Below are 20,998 nucleotides of genomic sequence, written 5' to 3' on the forward strand. Positions count from 1 at the left end.
CACAAGGCCCTGCTCGGTACATGCTGGTGGATGCAGCCCCCACTTTCTCCACCACAGAGAAAGGAAAGTTCCTTGCCCTGGATCTGGGGGGAACCAACTTCCGGGTCCTCCTGGTGAAGATCAGAAGTGGATGGAGGTCGGTGCGAATATACAACAAAATCTTTGCCATCCCCCTGGAGATCATGCAGGGCACCGGTGAGGAGGTAAACTCTGCACTCCGAGGTGCCAGCCTGCCACCCCATAACAGTGCAGGCCAGGGATGACTGCCACTCTTTCCCTGCAGCTATTTGACCACATCGTGCAGTGCATCGCCGACTTCCTGGACTACATGGGCCTCAAGGGGGCCCAGCTGCCTTTGGGCTTCACATTCTCGTTTCCCTGCAGGCAAGCGAGCATTGACAAGGTAAGACAGCCGAACCTGGTGGGCCTCCTTCCTATACCTGGGAACTTCAAGGCAACTCTGAGTCACTGTTCATTTTACTTAGGGGTCTCAGGTTCAGGGCAGCTGGGGAGACATGACCTAGAATTTGGACCATTAAAATTTTTCTATTTACTATGTTACATTTTTGTTATTATTGTCTTTTGGATTAAAGTTTGCAAAATAATTTAGGGTAGTATACAATAAAGGGACACATGTTTAAGAGTACTGTTAAAAGAAAGGTCAAATCATATTATCAAGAGACAGGAAGAGGTGATGACCAGTCAAGGCCAGTTATAACTCTGTAACAGTCTGTAATATTATCTGTATCTTCCTGGGCAGCCAGCATAAACAGGAAAACACAATAGGTTGTAGAGGTTTTATTGTCTGATGAATAAAATCTTACCAGTGTATCAGAAGAAATGCATTTCTTTCCTGGTATTAGAATCTCAGGAGGAATTTATCACATAGACACTTAATCAGCTGACACTGAAGAACATCATGGATAATGATTTTTAATAAATTATTCATAGTAATTTAGAAACATATATCACAAGATTTTTCTTGGACTTCTTGGATAAGTACACCATTCACCAGCTCATGGAGAATGGAATGCTCTGTCTTGCTCTTTGATCAGCTTATGTCAGCCAAGCTTACAGGACTGGCATTAAAGCAGAACACCACTCCTCAGTTTATGGGGAGAACTCTGGTCAGCACAGCAAGTCAACCAGGGAGCTCATGACAGTAAGAAGAATGGCACCAAAGATTTGACAAGATTTTGACTAATCCACTCAGTGTCCTCATGATGTACACACTACTTTTGGTTTATTTTATCATTTTTTATTGTGGTAAAATAGATATAGTGTTTACCACTTTAACCCTTTTTATGTGTATGGTTTTGTGGCATTAAAATACCTTCACATTGTTGTGAAACTATCACCACTATCCACCTTTTGAACTTTTTCATCATCCAAAACTGAAACTTTACACCCATTAAACAATAACTCCCCATTTGCTCCTCTCCCAGACTCCTGGTAACCTTTATTTTATTTTCTGTTTCTGTTTCTAGGTACCTTATATAAGTAGAATCATACAGTATTTGTCATTTTGTGACTGGCTTATTTTGCTTAGCATAGTGTCCTCAAGGGTCATCCCTGTAGAATTTCCTTCCTTTTTAAAGCTAAATAACATTCTATTGTATGTGTACACACTAAAATCAACATTTTGTAGCTAAGAAAAATGGAGGCACATAGGATTAAGTAAGATGTCCAGGTGGCCATATCTGTAAACAATGGTGGCTGAGAGCCCAGGCTTTTGCATTCTGCCCTTGTGGAGCCCAGTGGTTTTGGACCATTTTGGTCATAATGCACAGTACACTTAGATACATATAATGAAAAAAAATCAAGAAATGAGTACTTACTCTTATTGTATGCATAAATTTCTCTATTTTCTATGCTATTTCATTTTTCATAGGAGGGAATTGAGGCATGCAGTTTTGTCTGATGGGTAGGTACAGAATCAGAACTGAAACAGAGCTCTCCAGGGCCATGAAAAGGCCATGAAAACACACGCTTCACCAGGTCTACCCACCACATCCATCCCAATCATTCAGAGAACAGGGAGAAAGGAGTTCAAAAGGCTAAATTATCTGGTAATATGGCTAGAGCTCTCAAAATTAAAAATGCCAGAATGCTAAGAAGCAGCAGATCGATTTCTCAATATTCCATTTCTCAAATGTACCTCAGGAGGAATGAACAAAGATGTTCACTACAGCATCACTTTTTAACAATGAAAAATTAGAAATAACCCAAATGTCTGGCAATGGAGAATGACTAAATAAACTATGATGTATCAATCATATGGAATCAATTACTTGATTTTTACTTAACAAGCACAGACATAGTGCTTGCTCTGTGTCAGACGTCGTTCTAAGTGTTACAGACACTACCTACCTAGGCGGGAGGCAACAGAGTGCAGTACTTAAAAGTGTGAATCTGGAACCACGTTGCCTTAGTTAGTTCGGTCTTGGCGTCTGCACTTGCTGGCTGTGTGACTTTGGGCATGTTATTTAACCTCTCTGCACCTTTGCCTTCCTCATTTCAAAAATGGGGATAAAAATAGTATTTTATAGGTATGTTTTGTGGATTTTAAAAATTCTGTACAATTGTATTTGAGGAATATTTTCCATATTAACTGACCTGGAATGGTCTAAAAGATATATTGCTGAGTGAGAAAAACAAATTGCAGTAGTCCACACATGCCATAAATTTATTTATTTAAAAAATACATGTAAGCAGAGAGAAAGTCTGAAAGTATTCATATCAGATTAATAATAGAGGTTACCTCTCAGGTTCGGGGAGATGGGGAGTTAAAGAGGACTTTGTCCTTATCAGTAACATTTTAATTTTTTTTTTATAAAGACCGTGCATTCCTGTATTACTGCTGCCATTAAAAATTAATACACATGGGGAAGGGGGAGCCATGTGCAGCTGTCCACGGTCCTGAATGATTGACGGGCATCAGGACATAGCTGCTCCTCCTGACCTAGGACATTGGGCCTCTAGGCTTCCTCTCCCAGAAGTTCTGACAGGTTCATGAAGACACAGCTAAGAAGAAGGGGAGATCAGTGGACAGCTGGGAGCTAAGCCACTGATGGCTGGCGAGAAAAAAGAGAGACTTTTTAAAAATTGAAGTATAGTTGATTTACAGGATTATATTTTTTTAAATTTTATTTTATTGAGTTATAGTCAGTTTACAATGTGTCAATTTCCAGTGTAGAGCACAATTTTTCAGTCATAAATGAACATACATATTACAATATTATATTAGTTTCAGGTATACAACATAGTAATTGGATATTTTTACAGATTATACTCCGTACAAAGTTACTATAAAATATAGACTATATTCCCTGTGCAATCTATTACATTCTTGTAACTTATGTAGTTTATACCTCTTAATCCTTTTCACCTATTTTGCCCCTATCCTTAGCCATCTCCCTTCTGGTAACCACTAGTTTATTTTAAAAAGAGAGACTTTTCAAAACAATGACTTTTGTATAATTGCAACTAATAAGAAAGAGAGATTTTTCAACTGGGGGTGAATCAGGTGAATCTCTAATGTTCTACATATATTCACCAGGAAAAGAGCAAGTCCCAGTTTCCCAAGGACTGTGGAGAAGAAGGGGGAGACTGGAGCTGAGAACCTCAAAGTGAGGTGGCCATTCAGCCCCTGGGGTTGGGGGTGCTGCCATCAGAGTTGCTGGCCACCGCTCCTATCCCAGGAGCTCTCCTGGTCTAGACGCCCCAGCTTTACCTGCCCTCGCCCGCCCCCAGCTCTAGGCTATGGAGTCTGAGGCTAGACTAACTCTTGGTTCAGCAAGGTTCAGTATAACCTTGCTCTACCTTTTAAAAATCAGAAATACTTTTTCTCCGTATTATAAAAATTATACATGCTAATTTTGGGAAAACTTGAAAATATAGACAAACAAAAAGGAGAGACTAAAGGGTACCTGTGATCTTGTACCCGGAGAGAACCACTGTCTACCCCCTGGTGTATGCATTGTTTCATGCTTTTTTCCAGATTTAAGTGTGTGTGTGTGTTGGGGGCATTTTAAAAGAATAATAGAATAATTTGCTTTAACATGAGTTCACTTAACAGTTTACAGTGAACATCTTTCCATATCTAACGTTCTCCTACAGCATTATTTTTTGTGGCTATATTAGCATTTTCTATATTGATGTACATGATGAAAGATCCATTCTGTTGGAATGATAGATGCCTCTTGCTTTTCCTGTGAAATAATGCTTTGATGAATATTCTGTAGCTTTATCTTTAATCACAAAGATGTGATTGATTGGCTAAATTAGAAGTGGCCTTTGTTCTGTGCAGTCATGGCCAGGGAATATGGCCTGACCCTTGATAAATATGAATTGCTGCAATTATTCCACTCAGCAGTGGGCCTTGTCTGAGCATCATGCTCTGTGACGCCTGTGGGCCTGGTGTTAGGGCTGCAGAGATGGAAGCACAGTCAAAAGCACATACATTTGTCCAGCATTCAGCTCTAATGCCTTGCATCTGTTTGATGCTAAGGTTGTGCTGTGGTCCCAGCAAACTATTGCTCAAACGAATTTCCCCTCCTTTCTTTCAGGGAACACTCATTGAGTGGACCAAAGGCTTCAAGGCCACTGACTGTGAAGGGGAAGACGTGGTGGACATGCTCAGGGAAGCCATCAAGAGGAGAAATGTACGATATGGTGCTGAGGCTCATGCCTGACCTTGCCCCTTCCCCCGGCCCCTTTGCTCTGCCATCCTACACTTAGCCCTGTGACTCTGGCCTCTGCCTGCCTAGGGCTGATGTGCCCCTCCCGAGCCTGTTTGACCTGCACATACCACTTACAATAGAGCTGCTTTCTTTGCAGGAGTTTGACCTGGACATAGTTGCAGTTGTGAATGACACAGTGGGGACCATGATGACCTGTGGCTATGAAGATCCTAATTGTGAGGTTGGCCTGATTGCGGGTAAGTGGTCAGGCATGTCTCACTGGCCTATTCCCATCTGATCTTTTGGAGTTTCCCTTTTAACATAGTGAAGGGCAGGGGGCCATTGTTCAATTATATAGAGGCTCTGAAGTCAGCTTTGTCCAAGGCAGAGATGAAGTTAAGAATGGGATTCCAAGTCTCCTAATTCCCAACTCATTACTTAATATCTTTTTCCTTAAGGGTCCTGAGCCAAGGTTATCCTTTCTGCTGATAAAAATAACATAGAAAGAGAGGATTTTCAAATCAGGTCCTTGGAGCACATTATCCTGGGAGGAAGGAGACCACAGTTGGATAATGTTGGCCTAGGGCTGAGGGAGCTAGATTTTCATGCTGGCTCCAACATATACCTCCTCTGGTCTCTGACCTCTTCTGGCTGCCAGGGTACAGAGGATGGGGAAGAGTTGGAAAGAAACCTAGGAGAGGAGAAGGGAGTATTCTGAGATGTGATATAGGTTCTTTAGGGGTCTTTGAGGAAAGTCTGACAATGATTAAGGGCAAGGGTGGATTCGAGGGGGATGACTCCTTGAAGAGGTGAGGGGACAGGAGGCATTTGAACAGGTGGAGACAGGGATAATGGGCATTCCAAGTGACAGGCACAGGTTGTGTAATAGCAGAGTCTGGGGAAATTGTTCCAGATGGTTGTCAGGGCTTCCTGAAGGTGAGTAGTATGTACAACAAGGAAATGGGGATATATTGAGAAGTCTTCAGTGCCCAGTAAGAGGTTTCATCTCACTCTTACTCTTATATACTTGGTGACCCTGGGCAGGTTGCTTATTCTGTCTGGACTTGAGTTTCATTATTTGCGGGAGGGATTGGGCTAGATGTGGGAGGGATTGGGCTAGATCTAGGAGGGAGAAGAGGTGAGACTTGTTTAATTGAAGATAATAGTTGCCTGGGAGGTGGAGAGATAGCTTAAGTGGTAGAGCACATGCCTAGCACGCACAAGGTCCTGGGTTCAATCTCAGTACCTCCATTAAAATGAATAGATAAGTGAGAGAAAAAAAAACTAATTAACCCCCCCAATAAACATAATTGCCTGGACTGTTGTGTTGAAAATAGTTCTGAGACCAGGTCAATGACAAGGGAGAAGAGGGTGGCTTACAGATGCCAAATGTCTACTTATCCACAACTAGATGATTCCTCATGATCCTTTCCAGCTCTGACTACTTGGAAGCTCACTTTGTGTACTTATGGCTTATCAATTGTGATGATGATGATGAGGAGGAGGATAATGATATCACAGGTACTAACTCTATGTGGAGGAAATTTACAAACATCTCATTCTTTTTCTTTATAACAAATCTGTAAGGCAGGTGTTATTTCCTATTTACGGATATGAAGAAATTGGATCTCTGAAAGATGAGATTCTTGTCTATGGTCACCCAGCTATGAGTGTAAAGCTGAAATCTGTACCTGGTTATATCTGACTCCAAACCTAAATTCCTCTCCACTGTACTCTGCTGGCTCTTTAAAACCTAGAGGTGTCTTTTGAAGACTAAAGTCCCTTCATGATTCCTTCTAGGAACAGGCAGCAACATGTGCTACATGGAGGAGATGAGGAACATCGAACTGGTGGAAGGGGATGAAGGGAAGATGTGCATTAACACAGAGTGGGGAGGATTTGGAGATAATGGCTGCATAGATGACATCCGGACCCAATATGACAAGGAGGTGGATGAGGGGTCCTTGAATCCTGGCAAACAGAGGTGAGAAGGATAGATGTGTACATTTATGCAGGTTGTGCAGTATATACAGATCTAAGGGGGTGCCATTTTCATATTACAGACAGTATCGTTTGTTTATTTATTAGCTCTCCATCAGATGTCAGTGAAGTGTCTTATTTGAACAAAAGCAAAATATTATAACAAGTTTCCAACAAGTAGAAAGAAGGGGTACCCTTTTCTAATTATCATAAGATACCATAGGGTCTAGTGGTAGCTTTGGAAATGAGGCAGAGGCTGTCAAAAAGTCCATTCACTGTGGACAGGGTGTCACAGAGAAGGGGCTTGGTGACTTAGTGGATCCTCTTAGGATGGGCTTCTAGTAGGTCCAATTTAGAGGTCAACATCCTCAGCCTTTCAAGAGCAGGCTACCAGGTTGGTGACCTCTGCTGAGGGGGTGATGGATGGGAGTCCTGATTCTCAGCGCTGATATCATGTCCTATCATGGGTCACAATCACTTGTGTGGTGTATTCCAATTGCTAATCATACTAAAAATACTGAAAATAGTGAATGGTTTAAAGAAAAATAAAACAGTACGTTTTCACTTGCATTCTCATATGCCTTCTTGAGTAGGAGAGAAATGGGTAGATAAGGATAGAGCTAGCAAGCTGGCAATTGATCATTAGCCTGGGCCCATCCATCAGGGGTTGGAAAACTTTTTCTGTGAAAGATTAGATAGTAAATGTTTTACTGTCAGGCCATTTGGTCTTTGTCACAACTAAACACAGTGTCTTACTATATAAAATAAGATGAAAATATAGGTTTATCGTGATGGATGATATCCAAGTGGAAAAGTTGAGCAGGTAGGAAATGTAATGGCATGTCTGGGCCACCGACTGTTGAACTGAGAACACTGAGAAGGAAGAGGCTTTACAAGACCAAGACCAGACCTGGTGGTCCCTCTTTTTCCTTGGCACTAGTTTTTGTAGCTGGGAGGCAGGTGAGCTGTGGTAAACCCAGCTGAACCCGGGACCAAAACACAAGGAACCTTAACAAGGGACCTTATTACTGAATCCCAAATTGGGACATCTAAGTTTTGTGTCTGAATCCATTGGAGGGTCACATTTTTGGGGTGAGAGTTTAAGGCAGCAACATACTTGAATTTGCCTTCTGTCACTGTTGTTTGTCTAAAGTGTTGGTTCCTTAGACTGATGAGGTCCTGAGCAGTTAAGAGAACACAGGTCCAGCATGTAAGCGTCAGGCACACTTAGGTTTCCATTTGACCCTGCAGGCAGTGGCAGTCCTGCTCTGCATCATTGTTATTAATACTGTCACACATACCTGGGCAGAGTGTCGGTTATAAGGATCCTTTTGCTCTTACTCTTTCTGTCATGGTGCTCACAGCCTGGTAGAAACGGGGATGGGAGCTAACATTTTTAGATCACCCTCAGTGTGTGCAGACAGTTTAAATGTGTTACCTCATGGAGGAAGATCTCTAGTGGAACAGATTTTTTCAAATACAAAGCCAAGGAGTACTAGCTTTGGGGCCAGGATAGGGACTCACTTTTGCTTAGTGCCTACTGTGCACCAGACGCTTGCCTCCCAAGTCTTGTTGGGTCAGTGTTTTGCTCTCTGTTTTAGAGATGATGGCTTATGGTGCTTGCTCAAGTCATTCAGCTAATATGTGGCAGACCTGGCCCCTGGTCAGCATGGCTCCCTGGTCAAGCCTGGCTTTCCCACATCATGCGGTCTCCTGCATGCGCTTCTCTGGGCCAGTTGCCCACTCTGACCCACTCCAACCCAGGCAGCTAGTGGATGCCAGTGGCATGCCTTCCACACTCTGACCTGTGAATCTTTCAGGAACCACTCACCAGCACTCATTTTCCTGCTCTCACCAATCTTATCCCTTTTCTCCAAATAGATACGAGAAAATGACCAGTGGGATGTACCTGGGGGAGATCGTGCGGCAGATCCTGATTGACTTGACCAAGCAGGGTCTCCTCTTCCGCGGGCAGATTTCAGAACGTCTCCGGACCAGGGGCATCTTTGAAACCAAGTTCTTGTCTCAGATTGAAAGGTGACTCGTGATCAATTTCACCTGCTTGGTGTGAGCGGCCCTAATTGGAATGTGCTGCTGTCACTCCAGGCTCCAGCAGATCTGAAATTTAAAAATAAACAGTAAGGGCCTGGCTGGGCAGAGGGTTGCCTTCTGGGGCTGCTTCCTCCAGTTGCGTCAGGACTGCAGCACCCAGCTGAGGGGCCAGCAGCTGCCTGGGCCCCGAGGTTCCTAGATGGTTACACAGGAGTTAGCTTAGGCTAAACAATGATCCCCTTTTGTTCCTGAAAAGATGATGTGTCCACAGTATGAAAGAAAAGTCTTTTAAAAAAAAATCACCCATGTGCTCACTACTAAATACAACTATTTTGATTTTTGTATATTATATTCCCTTTCAAGTTCTTGAATGTGTGTAAACATGTTTTCATAATTGCAGTCACATGACACATCATTCTGTATGCTGTTTGTCTTTGGAGATTTTCATTTATAATTCTGGTTTTTATTTTTTATTATAAAAAGTTTCAAATATATACAAAAGCGGAGGGAATAGTAAAATGAACCTGATGTTTCTAACACCACCTTCAACAATGATCAGCTCATGGCTAAACTGGATTTATACCTGTATACTTCTGCTTTGCCCACCCCAAACTGGATTAATCTGAAGTCAATCCCACATGTTATGTCAGTTTATCTATAAATATTTCAAAATGTTTTTCTAAAATATGAGTCCTCAAAAAAAACACATTATCATCACTATACCTGAAATAGCTAATGATAAACCTTAATTTCATAAAATATCCTGTCAGTGTTCCGCTTTTCCAAATTGCCAAAAAAATAATGGTTTTACAGTTCATTTGTTTGCATCAGTATTCAAACAAGGTCAGTGCATTTGGTTGATAGGTTTTTAAAATCTCTTTTAATCTTGTTTCCCCTCATAATGTGTCTGATGAAGAAACTCTCATTTTATCCTGTGACTTTCCTGTGTTTTAGATGTTGCTGACTGCAGAATTTAGCATTTTCCTCTGTCCCTTGTATTTCCTGCAAACTCATAATTAGACCCAGATACACTGTTGGAGTCAGCATTAAATTTTAGATGCAACTATTTCATAGGTGGCATTGAGTTACCTGTCTATCTCTTCTACGATATTAGCAGTCATTGATGCTCCTTGCCCAGATCTGTGATTTCACTAGAGATTGGAAAATGATGATAATTTAATGCTATCACTCTTTCTGCATTTATTAGCTGGATTACTTCTAGAAAGGGAAGCTTTCCCATATCAACTCTTTGTTGTAATTATCATTTTAAATGGCTGTATAATGTTACACTATGTTGCTATATTATAATTTACCAAACTTCCGCGTTAGTATAGGATGCCTAGCTTATAATTTTTGGATTTCTGCAATTCTGAGTAACACTATAATTATCCTTTTTGTACACACATAGTCATTTGCATCTCATGAATTATTCCTTAGGAGTAGAAGCATTTGTTTAAAGAAAGCCTTTCCCTATGGGCACAATTTTTTTTAAAAGTAGTTCTACCACCATCAGTTATGTCCAAATGTGTCAGTTTTACTACATTTCATACCATCACTGGATGTTATCAGAGGCTTCGTGTTTGGAATGTCTCTCAATTTGCATTCATTCATTTAATTCTCTTGATCTCTGTGGTCAGATGCCAGCAAGCCAAAAATCACTTTGGGGAAAAAAGAAAACTCTGTATGAAAGAGAGCAGCGGAAAAAAAAGAGAGAAAGAGAGAGCAGTGTACTTAATAAGGGACATCAGATGGGCTGGTGCAAGGGAGTTCTCCGTGTCTGAGGAGATGGTGGTAGAAACAGTAACTGCAGCAGCAATTTTGTGTTTTTGAAGTATTGACTAACAGATGTTTGGCATTTTGGGGGGTGGGGTGGGATCTGGTCTGTAACCCATCAGACATGAAAGTGCAAGTTAAAAGTCATCAGTTTGATGATCAGAGGGCAATTGATCATTTTGCTGTGGGGGAAAATAATTTCTCCCTCAGGTGCAAGAAATAAGCAGATTGACCTGTCTTTGCCTTGCCTTTTTTGGAGTGAATACAAAGAAAGTTGTTCCTGGACAAGAGCTGGTTGGCAGGACCTCTATGCCTCCAGGAATATTTGCTTCTGCCTTGCAACAGGTGTCTGCTTTAGATGCTTTGATTTCTACAGGGTTTTTTTGTGGTTTATTTAACCTTCATGGAATAGAAAGAAAACCATTATCCACCTGGAGCCAGCTGGAAGCTGATGGGCGCTATGCTGACTGCAGCCCATTTCGAAGCGTGGTGTTGCATAGGTGGGACAGTGATTCTCAGAAGAATCTTGGCTTTACAGTCTCAGAGCCTAAGTTTAAGATTTGTCTCTGCCACTTAACTTGTTTGTGCTGTGCGAGGCAGGTTCCTTCACCTTTCTGGACCCCAATTTCCTTCTTTAGAGGATAAATAATTTGTCTTCTACCTAACCCCAAGGATTGTTCTGAGGAGTGAGTAAGGGAATGTACATGAAAGAACTAGGTAAATTGTGAAGGGCTAGACTGTGGAAAAAATGTCAGGTTTTATTTTTATACATACTAAAAGAAAATCCTTTTTTTTTCTTCCTATCCATACACTACTCATTCATGAGTAAAAGGAAGAAAATAAGAATTACTGATAACCCTACTGGAATCTGAATAGCTTTCCTTCTGCTCTGTTTTTCTGTACAAGGACAAACATTAAAAAACAAAAACACAAAAACCAAGATCATATGGCACGTAGTATTTTATGATGTATTTTTAAACTTAATGTGCCATGAACATTTTCCATAGCATTAAATATTCTCATGCAAATTCACCTCTCAGGTCTATAAAGGGTTCTGTAGTCTACCGCCGTTTACGTGCTGATTCCACTACGTGGCGTACAGATTGTTTCTAAGTTGTTTTATCCTGACAACACCGTTCTTCCCTAAGTGTTGCCTGAGGCAGGCAAGACTAGAACTTTACACCGTTTAGCGTGGGAGTCAGAGCTCTGTAAGTTCAATGTGAGATAAACAGGGTCTTAACTCAAGGCCAGCCTGTCACCACGACAGGTGCTTCTCTGCATACAAGCATGGTCCTAGCGGGTTCCCATTCACTAAGGTGCTGATTGTACATTGTGTATTCATTTGTTCACTTGCCCTCTGAATGTTCGCAGCCAGCCTATGCTGGCTACTATTGAGAATACAGTCTTACCCTCATGGTCGGTAATCCAGATGAGAAAAGAAAGCAGAGAATCAGAAAAAGTCAAACAGAAGGAAAGTTGGCTTCCATTAAATAGTGCCAGTGTATCAGCAGTTGGCATGCTCAGTGAGAGAGGCCAGACTTGGCTCAGGAAGGTGAATGTTTGAATCCCTGCTCTCTACTGTCTGTGGGCAACTTTCTAGCACTCTGAACCTCAGATTCTTCTGAAAAATGAGTACCTGATGTGTTGGTTGCTGAATCTAACAATAACTTCTAGTGAGATAATAGGTTTGTCTATGCTTAACACAAGAGGCACTCACACTTTATTTTCTGAACATGCTTGGACTTCCCCAGGGGTGGCAGACTTTCTTGAATCTTAGCTTCTAAGGCATTCTGCTCCAGCTTAGCCATTGCCATCATTTTCTTCTCCCTTCTGCTTGGGCATCTAGGCATGGGGGACTGAGCCACGTGGAGTGGGTTCCAGGGCCCCAAGAAGCAGGTCCTGATGCCCTGCTCTGTTTGCCCGCAGCGATCGGCTGGCCCTGCTCCAGGTCAGGAGGATCCTGCAGCAGCTCGGCCTGGACAGCACATGTGAGGACAGCATCGTGGTGAAGGAGGTGTGTGGAGCAGTGTCCCGGCGGGCAGCCCAGCTCTATGGCGCTGGCCTGGCCGCCATTGTGGAGAAAAGGAGGGAAGACCAGGGGCTTGAGCACCTGAAGATCACTGTGGGTGTGGACGGCACCCTGTACAAGCTGCACCCGCAGTGAGTGCTCCAGAGAGGCGGGGGTGGGAGGCTGCTGAGGCTGAGTGTGGACCCCCTGGCTCTGCTTCCTGGTGGTATGATGTGGGCATGTTCACCATCCTCTCTGAGCTTCAGGTTCCTCATCTGTAAAAGGCAGGTTGTAATAACCTCTACCTCACAGGACCGCATGAGGATTGAGTGAGTTCATACATGTAAAGTGCTTTACATAGTGCTCAATAAATACAAGTGGTTATTATTACACAGTCCCACCTGACCTCACAGGGGAGTGATGACAGCTGAATATTTTGCACCGCATGCAGCATCTGTCAAGTCTGAGTTCAGAGTCAGTGGGCAGAAGGATTAAGAGTGAGTTTGAATACTGGCTCCACCACTTAGAAGCTGGGAAGTGCAGGGCCAGTTTCTTACCCTCTTTGAGCCTCAGTTCTTTATCTGTAAAATGATGGACGAAAATCATACCTACCTCATAGATTGTTGTGAGAATTAAGTTAGTGTCTGAAGGGTGCATGGCACATCACAAAAACTTCAGTGATGAAAGCTTTTATTTTCGCTTAATGTTTTACATTTTGTTTTGGTAATGAAGAGATGTATTAGCAACTGATGGTGAGAATGTAAAATATGGTACATCTGTGCAATGGAATATTATTCGTAAAATGAACAAAGTGCCGATACATGCTACAACTAAATGCTGATGATGTTTCTCTTTCTCTTTTTTGTAGCTTTTCTCGGATATTGCAGGAAACTGTAAAAGAACTGGCCCCTCAATGTGATGTGACGTTCATGCTGTCAGAAGATGGGAGTGGAAAGGGAGCAGCTCTGATCACTGCTGTGGCCAAGAGGTTACAGCAGGCACGGAAGGAGAACTAGGAACCCCTCGGGGTCGGGCCCGATGAGCCTTGGATACTGACCAGCCTTTCCTCTGGCCAGTGAGTTGGTCAGGGACTGACAGGCAAGCTTCTGACTGACTTCACCTTCTGGATGGCTGAAAGAGAACCCCAGGTTCTTGGGTACTCTTAGCATTTTGTTACTCATTTTCAAGGGCATTAAATGACATTTCTATTTGGCATATTTGGACCAAAGATGGGCCAACTTATAAAATCAAAACGTTGGGCCCAAGAGATGCCTTTATAGCAACTTTTTCAGTTGAGGCCTGAGCTATTAGTTCTCTGTGGTCCTGCGGCTGCTGGACTTGGAAACATATACACGATCTGCCCGTGTGGCTTGGCTGGCTGAGTTCCCCACTGGGATGCTTCTGCCATCACTTGTAGTAAATTGGACCTTCCACATGTGGATGCACATTTGAGAGGGATAGGGGCTCATGTAATCAACTGGAGATCTAATCTGACTTGTCATTAGCTTGTTATGTTGACTTCAAGTATGAAGAGAGAGCAAAGACTTTGGAGTATTCAGCCCCAGGATGAAGAAAGGTTGATTGCTAGGGAGCCCTGTAGGAAACTTTTCATGCTTAGAGTGAGTTATATTAGCACCCTGTAGGATTTTTGTTTCTCAATACATGTGTGTGATGGGGGGGGCTTCCATTTGGGGCACATGTTAACATTTTATGTGTGGTTTGTGTTGCTGCTGATGATAGCTGTTTTAAGGACTGTTAGGTATATGAAATCCAGTAAATGAATAAAACTTATTTGATTTCCCAAGAATCTTTGCTTGAAGTATTAATATTTTATCTGGGAGGCTCACTTGGCAACTTCATGCTCTGTTGGTTGAATAAGGGACACATGGAGTCAGAAGTTGCTGAGAGCATCTCTCTAGTTCAGATTTCTTACCAATGGGAAGATATATGGAATATCTGCTACAATATCTTTAACAGATTGTCCAAATTTCATTGGAATCAATACTTCCTGTGACTGGATGTTTACCACGTGATCCTACAGCTCTTGCTTTTAAACGGCTGGAATTGATCAGAAGTCCTTCCAATCTTGAACTAACCTCTGCCTCTGTGGAACTCGGTGCCTCCCACATGCCCCATCAGTCTCCATTCTATCTTCCAGAACTAAGAGGAATTGACCTGTTCTGACCATTTCCCCAGTGGACATCCTTTCTCTTTCTCTTTCTCTTCACATTGCCGCCTTATTTGAACCGCTTTATTTGAACCACCTGTGACTTTCTATCTTGTCGTAGAGTTATCTGTCTGCATTTCTTACCTGACCTAGTAGATTGTAAGCTCTTTGTGAGATGCATTTTTGTGTTGTCCCAGTGAACACAGCACTGTGCCATTCTTATTAAATACTTACTGGATGGAGACATGATTGAAATAAAGTGTTTCAAGAAAACTTTCTTGGAAAAAGTGGAGGCCATTATCATGAGAAACAAACTGAAAAAATAGTATTACAGATTATCCAGGTTGATTTATGTACTTATTTCTAGTGCTACTTTGTCACCATTTGCTGAAACAGGCCGTTCAGACAGACAGGATGGAGAAGGCTTGAGAAGGGTAAGAGAGAGGCCAGCTGAAGCTGGGGACAGACGAGGGAGCTGAGATTCCTTAGGAAATATTTTTTCAAAAATTTAGGAAACAAGTATGGGGATATTGTTGTGGGTGGGTCCTAGATTTACCAAAATGAAAAAATTTTAATTTTAAAGTTATACCTCTCTGCAGAGATGTTGTGTGGATTTGTTAAATTTATCTTTTTGTATTTTGAGGTTTTGCCTCTTTGGGAAAATGTTTCACCTTAGATGTTGTCTCAGTCAGCGCCGAGCCTTGTTGTCCTTGTTACCTTTCCCCAGTTCTCCTATTCCTTGGTAAGACACCCCCAGCTCCAAGTCCCTCTCCTTCCTGGTTCTGCTGAGGTCTCTCCCTTTGCCATCCTGTCTGGATGGATGATCTGGCCCAAAGATTCAGGTGGTTGCGCCATCACATCCTCCCACAACCTGGTCTTTCTACACATTTTGGCAGGTCCAAGGTCAATCAACCTACTTTCTCAGCTTTGGTCTCACGAGAAAAAGAAGCCTCAAGGTATCTAGGCAACCTTGCAGATTCTGACTAATGGATAACATCATAGAATCCTTGAACCAGGACGGAACCACAGAGAAGGCAGACATCCATTTTGCTGTCTTTGGACAGGCGAGCCCCTGAAACACCTGTGACAATGGAGGGTTAACTTCTCAAAGTTTATTAAGCAAGACCAGCAACCACACAACAAGGTACGCTGTCCTCATGTGAATCCCATAGACTTTTCCTCTAAGGAAGGACATCGTCACCTACATTTTCTACCCCTGTGGTTACTTTCTCCCAGGAACATTTTGGCTAGAGAGAGCTGATGAATATAGATTTAAGAACTAGATTTACCCCATGACTCTGACTCTCCAGAACAAATGACCTCATTCCCATTTGTCTGTCTTCAGATATCTTGTTTTCTGTCCTTTCCATTAGCTGAAATGTGCGCTTCATGAGAGGACTTGGCTCTCATTTTCTGTTTTCCCAGAGCCTACCATAGTGGCTGGCCTTGAGTAGCCATTGGACAATTCTCTAAATGAATGAATGAAGAAATACCCAAACAAGCATGTGAATGAATTATTGCTCTCCTTTGAATCACTCCATTCTACCTCACCCAATCGGACTTGAGCCTTATACACAGTAGATACTGTATAAATGGTGATTCAGTAAATGTTAAGCCCTGTTCTAGGCACTGAGGACCCAAAGAAATACAAGGTACCATTCCAGCTTTATAAGAACTCGCAGGCTAACAAGGAAGGAAGGAATTTACAATATTGTATTGCAGATATTTACAACAAGAACAAGAGGAAGACAATTCTTGACCATGTCCAGCATCCCTTAAATCAGAAACTCTCTATCTGTGTGTGTCTGTGTACATGTGCACATGCATGTTTGTGCATGTGCACAATAAACCCCTTTGGCAAGCATGTGAACCCATGGATCCTTTCTCATAATGTTTTTGAGTGCATAAAATACATAGGATTACGAAGGAAATCAGTGGTAGTGAATTACAATAGTTAGAATATTAATGTGATAATATAGCAGTAGATGTGCTTATTTGTTAATGTGTTCTATAACAAGATCCATCACGAACCTAATAACAATCATAACTTTCCTGATGAATGTAAACAGTATTTTGAGACATTTGTAATAAAAGCACAGATTTTAAAATGTCCATAGTTTCCACTGGAGACAAAATCACAGGTGCTAACACTGCTTAGTTTGTTGCTCACATTCATAATGGAGGGAAACACTAAATTTCAGTTAGAGGTGATTGAGATAAAGTTGAAACTTTTTTCCAAAGACATTTATGAACTCCCCTCTTTGAAGGTCCCCCACCCCACTTGGGGCCCAGGTTAATATTCCTTGATTGAAATAGCCCAATTGTTAGGGAGGGATAGCACCTTAGATGGCAGAGAGGCGGTGTGGCTTGGATTCAGAACTCGGCATGGTCTTTAACCTTTCCGAGCTTCAGTTTCCTCATGTGAGAAAGGAGAATAATATAACATCCTAACAAGGTTATGTGAACGACACAAGCTAAATATGCAGACATGTGGATAAGCCACTTGTACACGTGTGAGGTGGTTGTATTTGGTCACTGCTGTTGTTAGGGAGCCTGTCTCATCATTGCTATGGTGCTTCCAAACCTATTGCCCAGACATATGGATGGCTAATGGCTGGCAACTGGGGGACATGGATTTCTTACAACCTCTTCCTTCCACCTCTGTGGTCTTCATATTCCCTCTCTTGCCATTTCACCGTTGAAATTCCTGGTGAACCGTATTTTCCTGGAAAAAGGAGGGGACTTAGGATTCACTGGGTAATAACAGGAACCTGGTAGCTCATATTTGGGGTGAAGTAGGAAAGATGATTACAGTAAAAGACTTGGATTCTTTTCTGGTCTAGCCAGGGAAAGAATGAAGCTGGAGGGAAAGTGAAAATACTAAAAAATCTTCCTTTTTTTTTTTAAATAAGAAAAGAGAGGGAGAAAGGTAGGTCACTGACCACTTAGGGAGTCAAAATGGTTTGAGGGATTGGTCTAGAGAGCAGGGAAGTACTGACAGCGTAAGGGACAACTACTATTCGCATCACAGTCTGCATGTGGCTCAGTTCCTATTGAGCCACCTCCGTGGTAGCTAGCATGGTCTAAAGTGCCCTTTCACAAAGTGTGTTCTAAGTTTAACTGGATGTTCCCAAGTTTACTAGTCTCTGGAGTCACCCTTTCCTTTAATAATTAAACAAAATGGCTCACTTCTCCATCCCACGTACTGCGGAAAACTTATCTCCCACCCTAACGTTTCAGCAATTCCGGAAGAGAATGTTTATACCTTGCAGTTACTCCCCTAATTCCTGCCTCCAGTTCGCTTCCCACTCACCTCTACTGATCTCACAATTCCTGCAGCTGCTGCCTCTCTCTCTGTTTTGCCTGATGTGTAGAACTGTTCCTTCCTCTTTGATTCCCCAAGACACCATTAACTCAAGGCCAGTGACTGGAAAAGACTTAGCTAAAGGTTTTGGGATTGTGGCGGGGAACTACTTCACAGAATAGGAAACAGTTTAATTATGAATATTAGATATCAAAGTTCTATGCCCATCTCTACCCCAGGGAATGTCTCCTGGCCATCTTTCTCCATAGGCTCTACTGGCTGCATGTTTCATGAATTCTTCCAACTTTCTCTGGAGACTTCCTTCTCCTGTTTTCCTCTTCTCTGAATTCTGGACTCCTCCAAAAAATGAAAAATTCTGATAGTTTTACTTTACAAAGTAAATGGTTCTCCAATGGTCTGAATCGACTTACTAGGACAGCCCAAGGGACCTCACCTTTCCCAACCAAAAAGGCTCACTGAGGTATTAGAGTAAAAAGAAAGATTTTCTCTCTAAAAGGAATTATTCTGTTCTATTAGAGTCAAGCTACAGAAAGCACTTTTTCCTTGACATACAGTAAATTGCATGTATTTAAAATGTATAATATGATACATATTGATGATATTGTGACCATAATCAAAATAGTGGACATATCCATCACCACCAAGTGTCCTTTTGACCCTTTGTAATCCCTCTTTCCTGCCCCTCTCTCCCTCCTCCATGTTTGGGTAATTACTGATCTGCTTTATTTTTATATAATTTACTTGGTATTTTTTAGAATTTTATATAAAAGGAGCACTGGTACACTTTTTTGATCTAGCTTCTTTCATACAGTATACTGATTTTGAGACTCACTCATGTTGTTGCAAGTATCAAGTCTTCAGTCATTTTATTGCTGAGTATTCTGTTGTGTGAAAATACCACACTTGGTTCATCCGTTCACCTATTCATGGGTATTTGGGTTGTTTCCAGTTTTGGGTTATTAAAAATAAAGCAGCTATGAACATTGTGTATGTATAAGTCTTTATATGGATATGTATTTTCATTTCTTGTGGGTAAATATCTAGGAATGGAGTGGCGAGGTCATTTGGTCAAAATTTCTGGCAAAAGCTAAACTATTTTCCAAAGTTTTTTAGGTTCCACTTACAAATAAAATCATACAGTATTTCTCTTTCTCTGTCTGAGTTACAATGTTGATTTCTTAAAAGTACCTCAGTTGGTTGTCAATCCCTTAGGACTGATGTTAAGAAAGAGCTCTATCGGTCATTGTGTTGATGCTGCGTTGTGTCTAGTCAGTCAATTTGGGCAGTATCTCTTTAAGCTGTTAATTCTTTCTAGTCATTATCATGGGATGTCTCCTTTTAATTACGTTTTCTCTAATATTTTCCAAAAAGGTTTGTAATTTCCTACATAGGTATTCCACTCTTTTTTTCCCCTTAGATTTATTCTTAAGTAGTTTGTAGTTCTGTTGTGATTATAAGTTAAGTCCTTTTTAAAAAATTTAGTTCCTAATTATTTGGTTGCTGATGCAAAGAAATGCAATTGACTTTTATTGATCTTATATCCAATCACTTCACTAGACTATTAAAGTAGTTTTATTAAGTTTTTTACTTTGAAAAAATTTGAAATCCATAGAAAACTTATAAGAATTTTACAATGAACTCCCACTCTTCCTCCACCTAAATTCACTCATTGATAATATTTGCTACATTTATCTCCCTCTCTGTTTGCATGTATACTTAACATAAGAGATTATTATTCATATTCTACTTGTGTAGCATCATTTAAGAGTAAATTGCAGAGATAATGACCCTACATTCCTAAAAAATTCATCACATATGTATTGAGAACAAGGACAATCTCTTACACACCACAGTGCAACTATTAAATTTAGGAATCTCTTATTATTTCTAATTATTTAGATTATTTTGAACTTTATGTATAGGCAATCATATAATCCACAAAATAATGTCAGCTTTATTCCTTCCTTTCTACTCTTTTTGCTTTTAATTGTTTCCTTGTCTTGTGTCATCTAAAGCATCCAGTACAGAGTGGAAGTGAAGTGGTGGTAGTAAGCATTTTTGTCTTATTCCTGATTTCATAGCATATAACCAAACACATTTCCTCATTTAGAATAATTTTTTTGTGTTTTTTAGGAGTACCTTTTATCAGAGTAAACAAGTTCTCTTTTAATTACAGTTTACAAAGACTTTTCTCTTCCCATGAACAGGTGTTGGATTTTATCAAATTACATTACTATGTCTATTAATATACCTTAAATTTTTTCTTAATTGCTTACAATAATGAATAACATCTATTAATAATATTAAAGCATCCTGCAATCCTGGGACAGACCCATATTTGTCATGGTTTATTACCATGTTTATAACTGTTGGATTTAATTTGCTAATATTCTATTTAGAACTTCTGCATCTTTAGTTATAAGTAAAATGAGTTTATAACCTTTCTTTTTTGTACTGTCATCTTGTTTTTGTAGGGTTATACTATAGTCATAGAAAGACATTTTACTCTCTGGAAGAGTTCATTGAAAGTTTTGTAGAACTCACCTATAAAGACATTTGGGCGTTGCATTTTCTTTGGGGTAAGGTTTTAATTACTGCTTGAATTTTTTAATGATCAGACTATCCAGGCTTTCCATTTTTTTTCTTGAATCAAGTTGGTAGGTTAGATTTTTTTCAAGAATTTATCCATTTTGTCTTATTTTAAAAATATATTTGCAAAAAATTATTTAATTCATATGTAATTCATATAACATAAAATTCCCCTTTTAAAGTGTAAAATTCAATGGTTTTTAGAATATTAAGTTGTGCAACCCACCATTATCTAATCCCAGAATATTTTCATCACCCTAAAAACTTCATAATCATTAGTAGTGACTCCCATTTCTTCTAACCCCCAGCTCCTGGCAGACAGTAATCAATTTTCTGTCTCTACGGATTTGTTTATTCTGAATATCTCATATTATGGAATCACATAATATGCGCCCTTTTGTATCTGGCTTCTCTCACTTAGC

General features: G+C 40.9%; 1 protein-coding gene across 4 annotated transcripts in view; it reads left to right on the top strand.

Annotated features, from left to right (window-relative positions):
- The window catches only part of HKDC1 (hexokinase domain containing 1), a 41,307-nt gene extending 27,005 nt beyond the window's left edge, over positions 1-14,302 (top strand). For 2 of the 4 annotated variants that reach the window (XM_032491538.1, XM_032491537.1), the window contains 8 exons: positions 58-203; positions 284-403; positions 4,569-4,664; positions 4,840-4,939; positions 6,483-6,666; positions 8,544-8,699; positions 12,414-12,647; positions 13,364-14,302. In XM_032491538.1, the coding sequence (XP_032347429.1) occupies positions 58-203; positions 284-403; positions 4,569-4,664; positions 4,840-4,939; positions 6,483-6,666; positions 8,544-8,699; positions 12,414-12,647; positions 13,364-13,511 (1,184 nt within the window). In that variant the 3' untranslated portion in view covers positions 13,512-14,302. The remainder of the gene's footprint in view (positions 1-57; positions 204-283; positions 404-4,568; positions 4,665-4,839; positions 4,940-6,482; positions 6,667-8,543; positions 8,700-12,413; positions 12,648-13,363) is intronic. The other 2 variants (XM_032491539.1, XM_006181174.3) reach the window with 2 other exon arrangements.
- The last annotated feature ends 6,696 nt before the right edge of the window (positions 14,303-20,998 follow it).

Source organism: Camelus ferus, chromosome 11, assembly GCF_009834535.1.
Source record: "Camelus ferus isolate YT-003-E chromosome 11, BCGSAC_Cfer_1.0, whole genome shotgun sequence".
In the NCBI taxonomy this organism is placed as follows: domain Eukaryota; kingdom Metazoa; phylum Chordata; class Mammalia; order Artiodactyla; family Camelidae; genus Camelus; species Camelus ferus.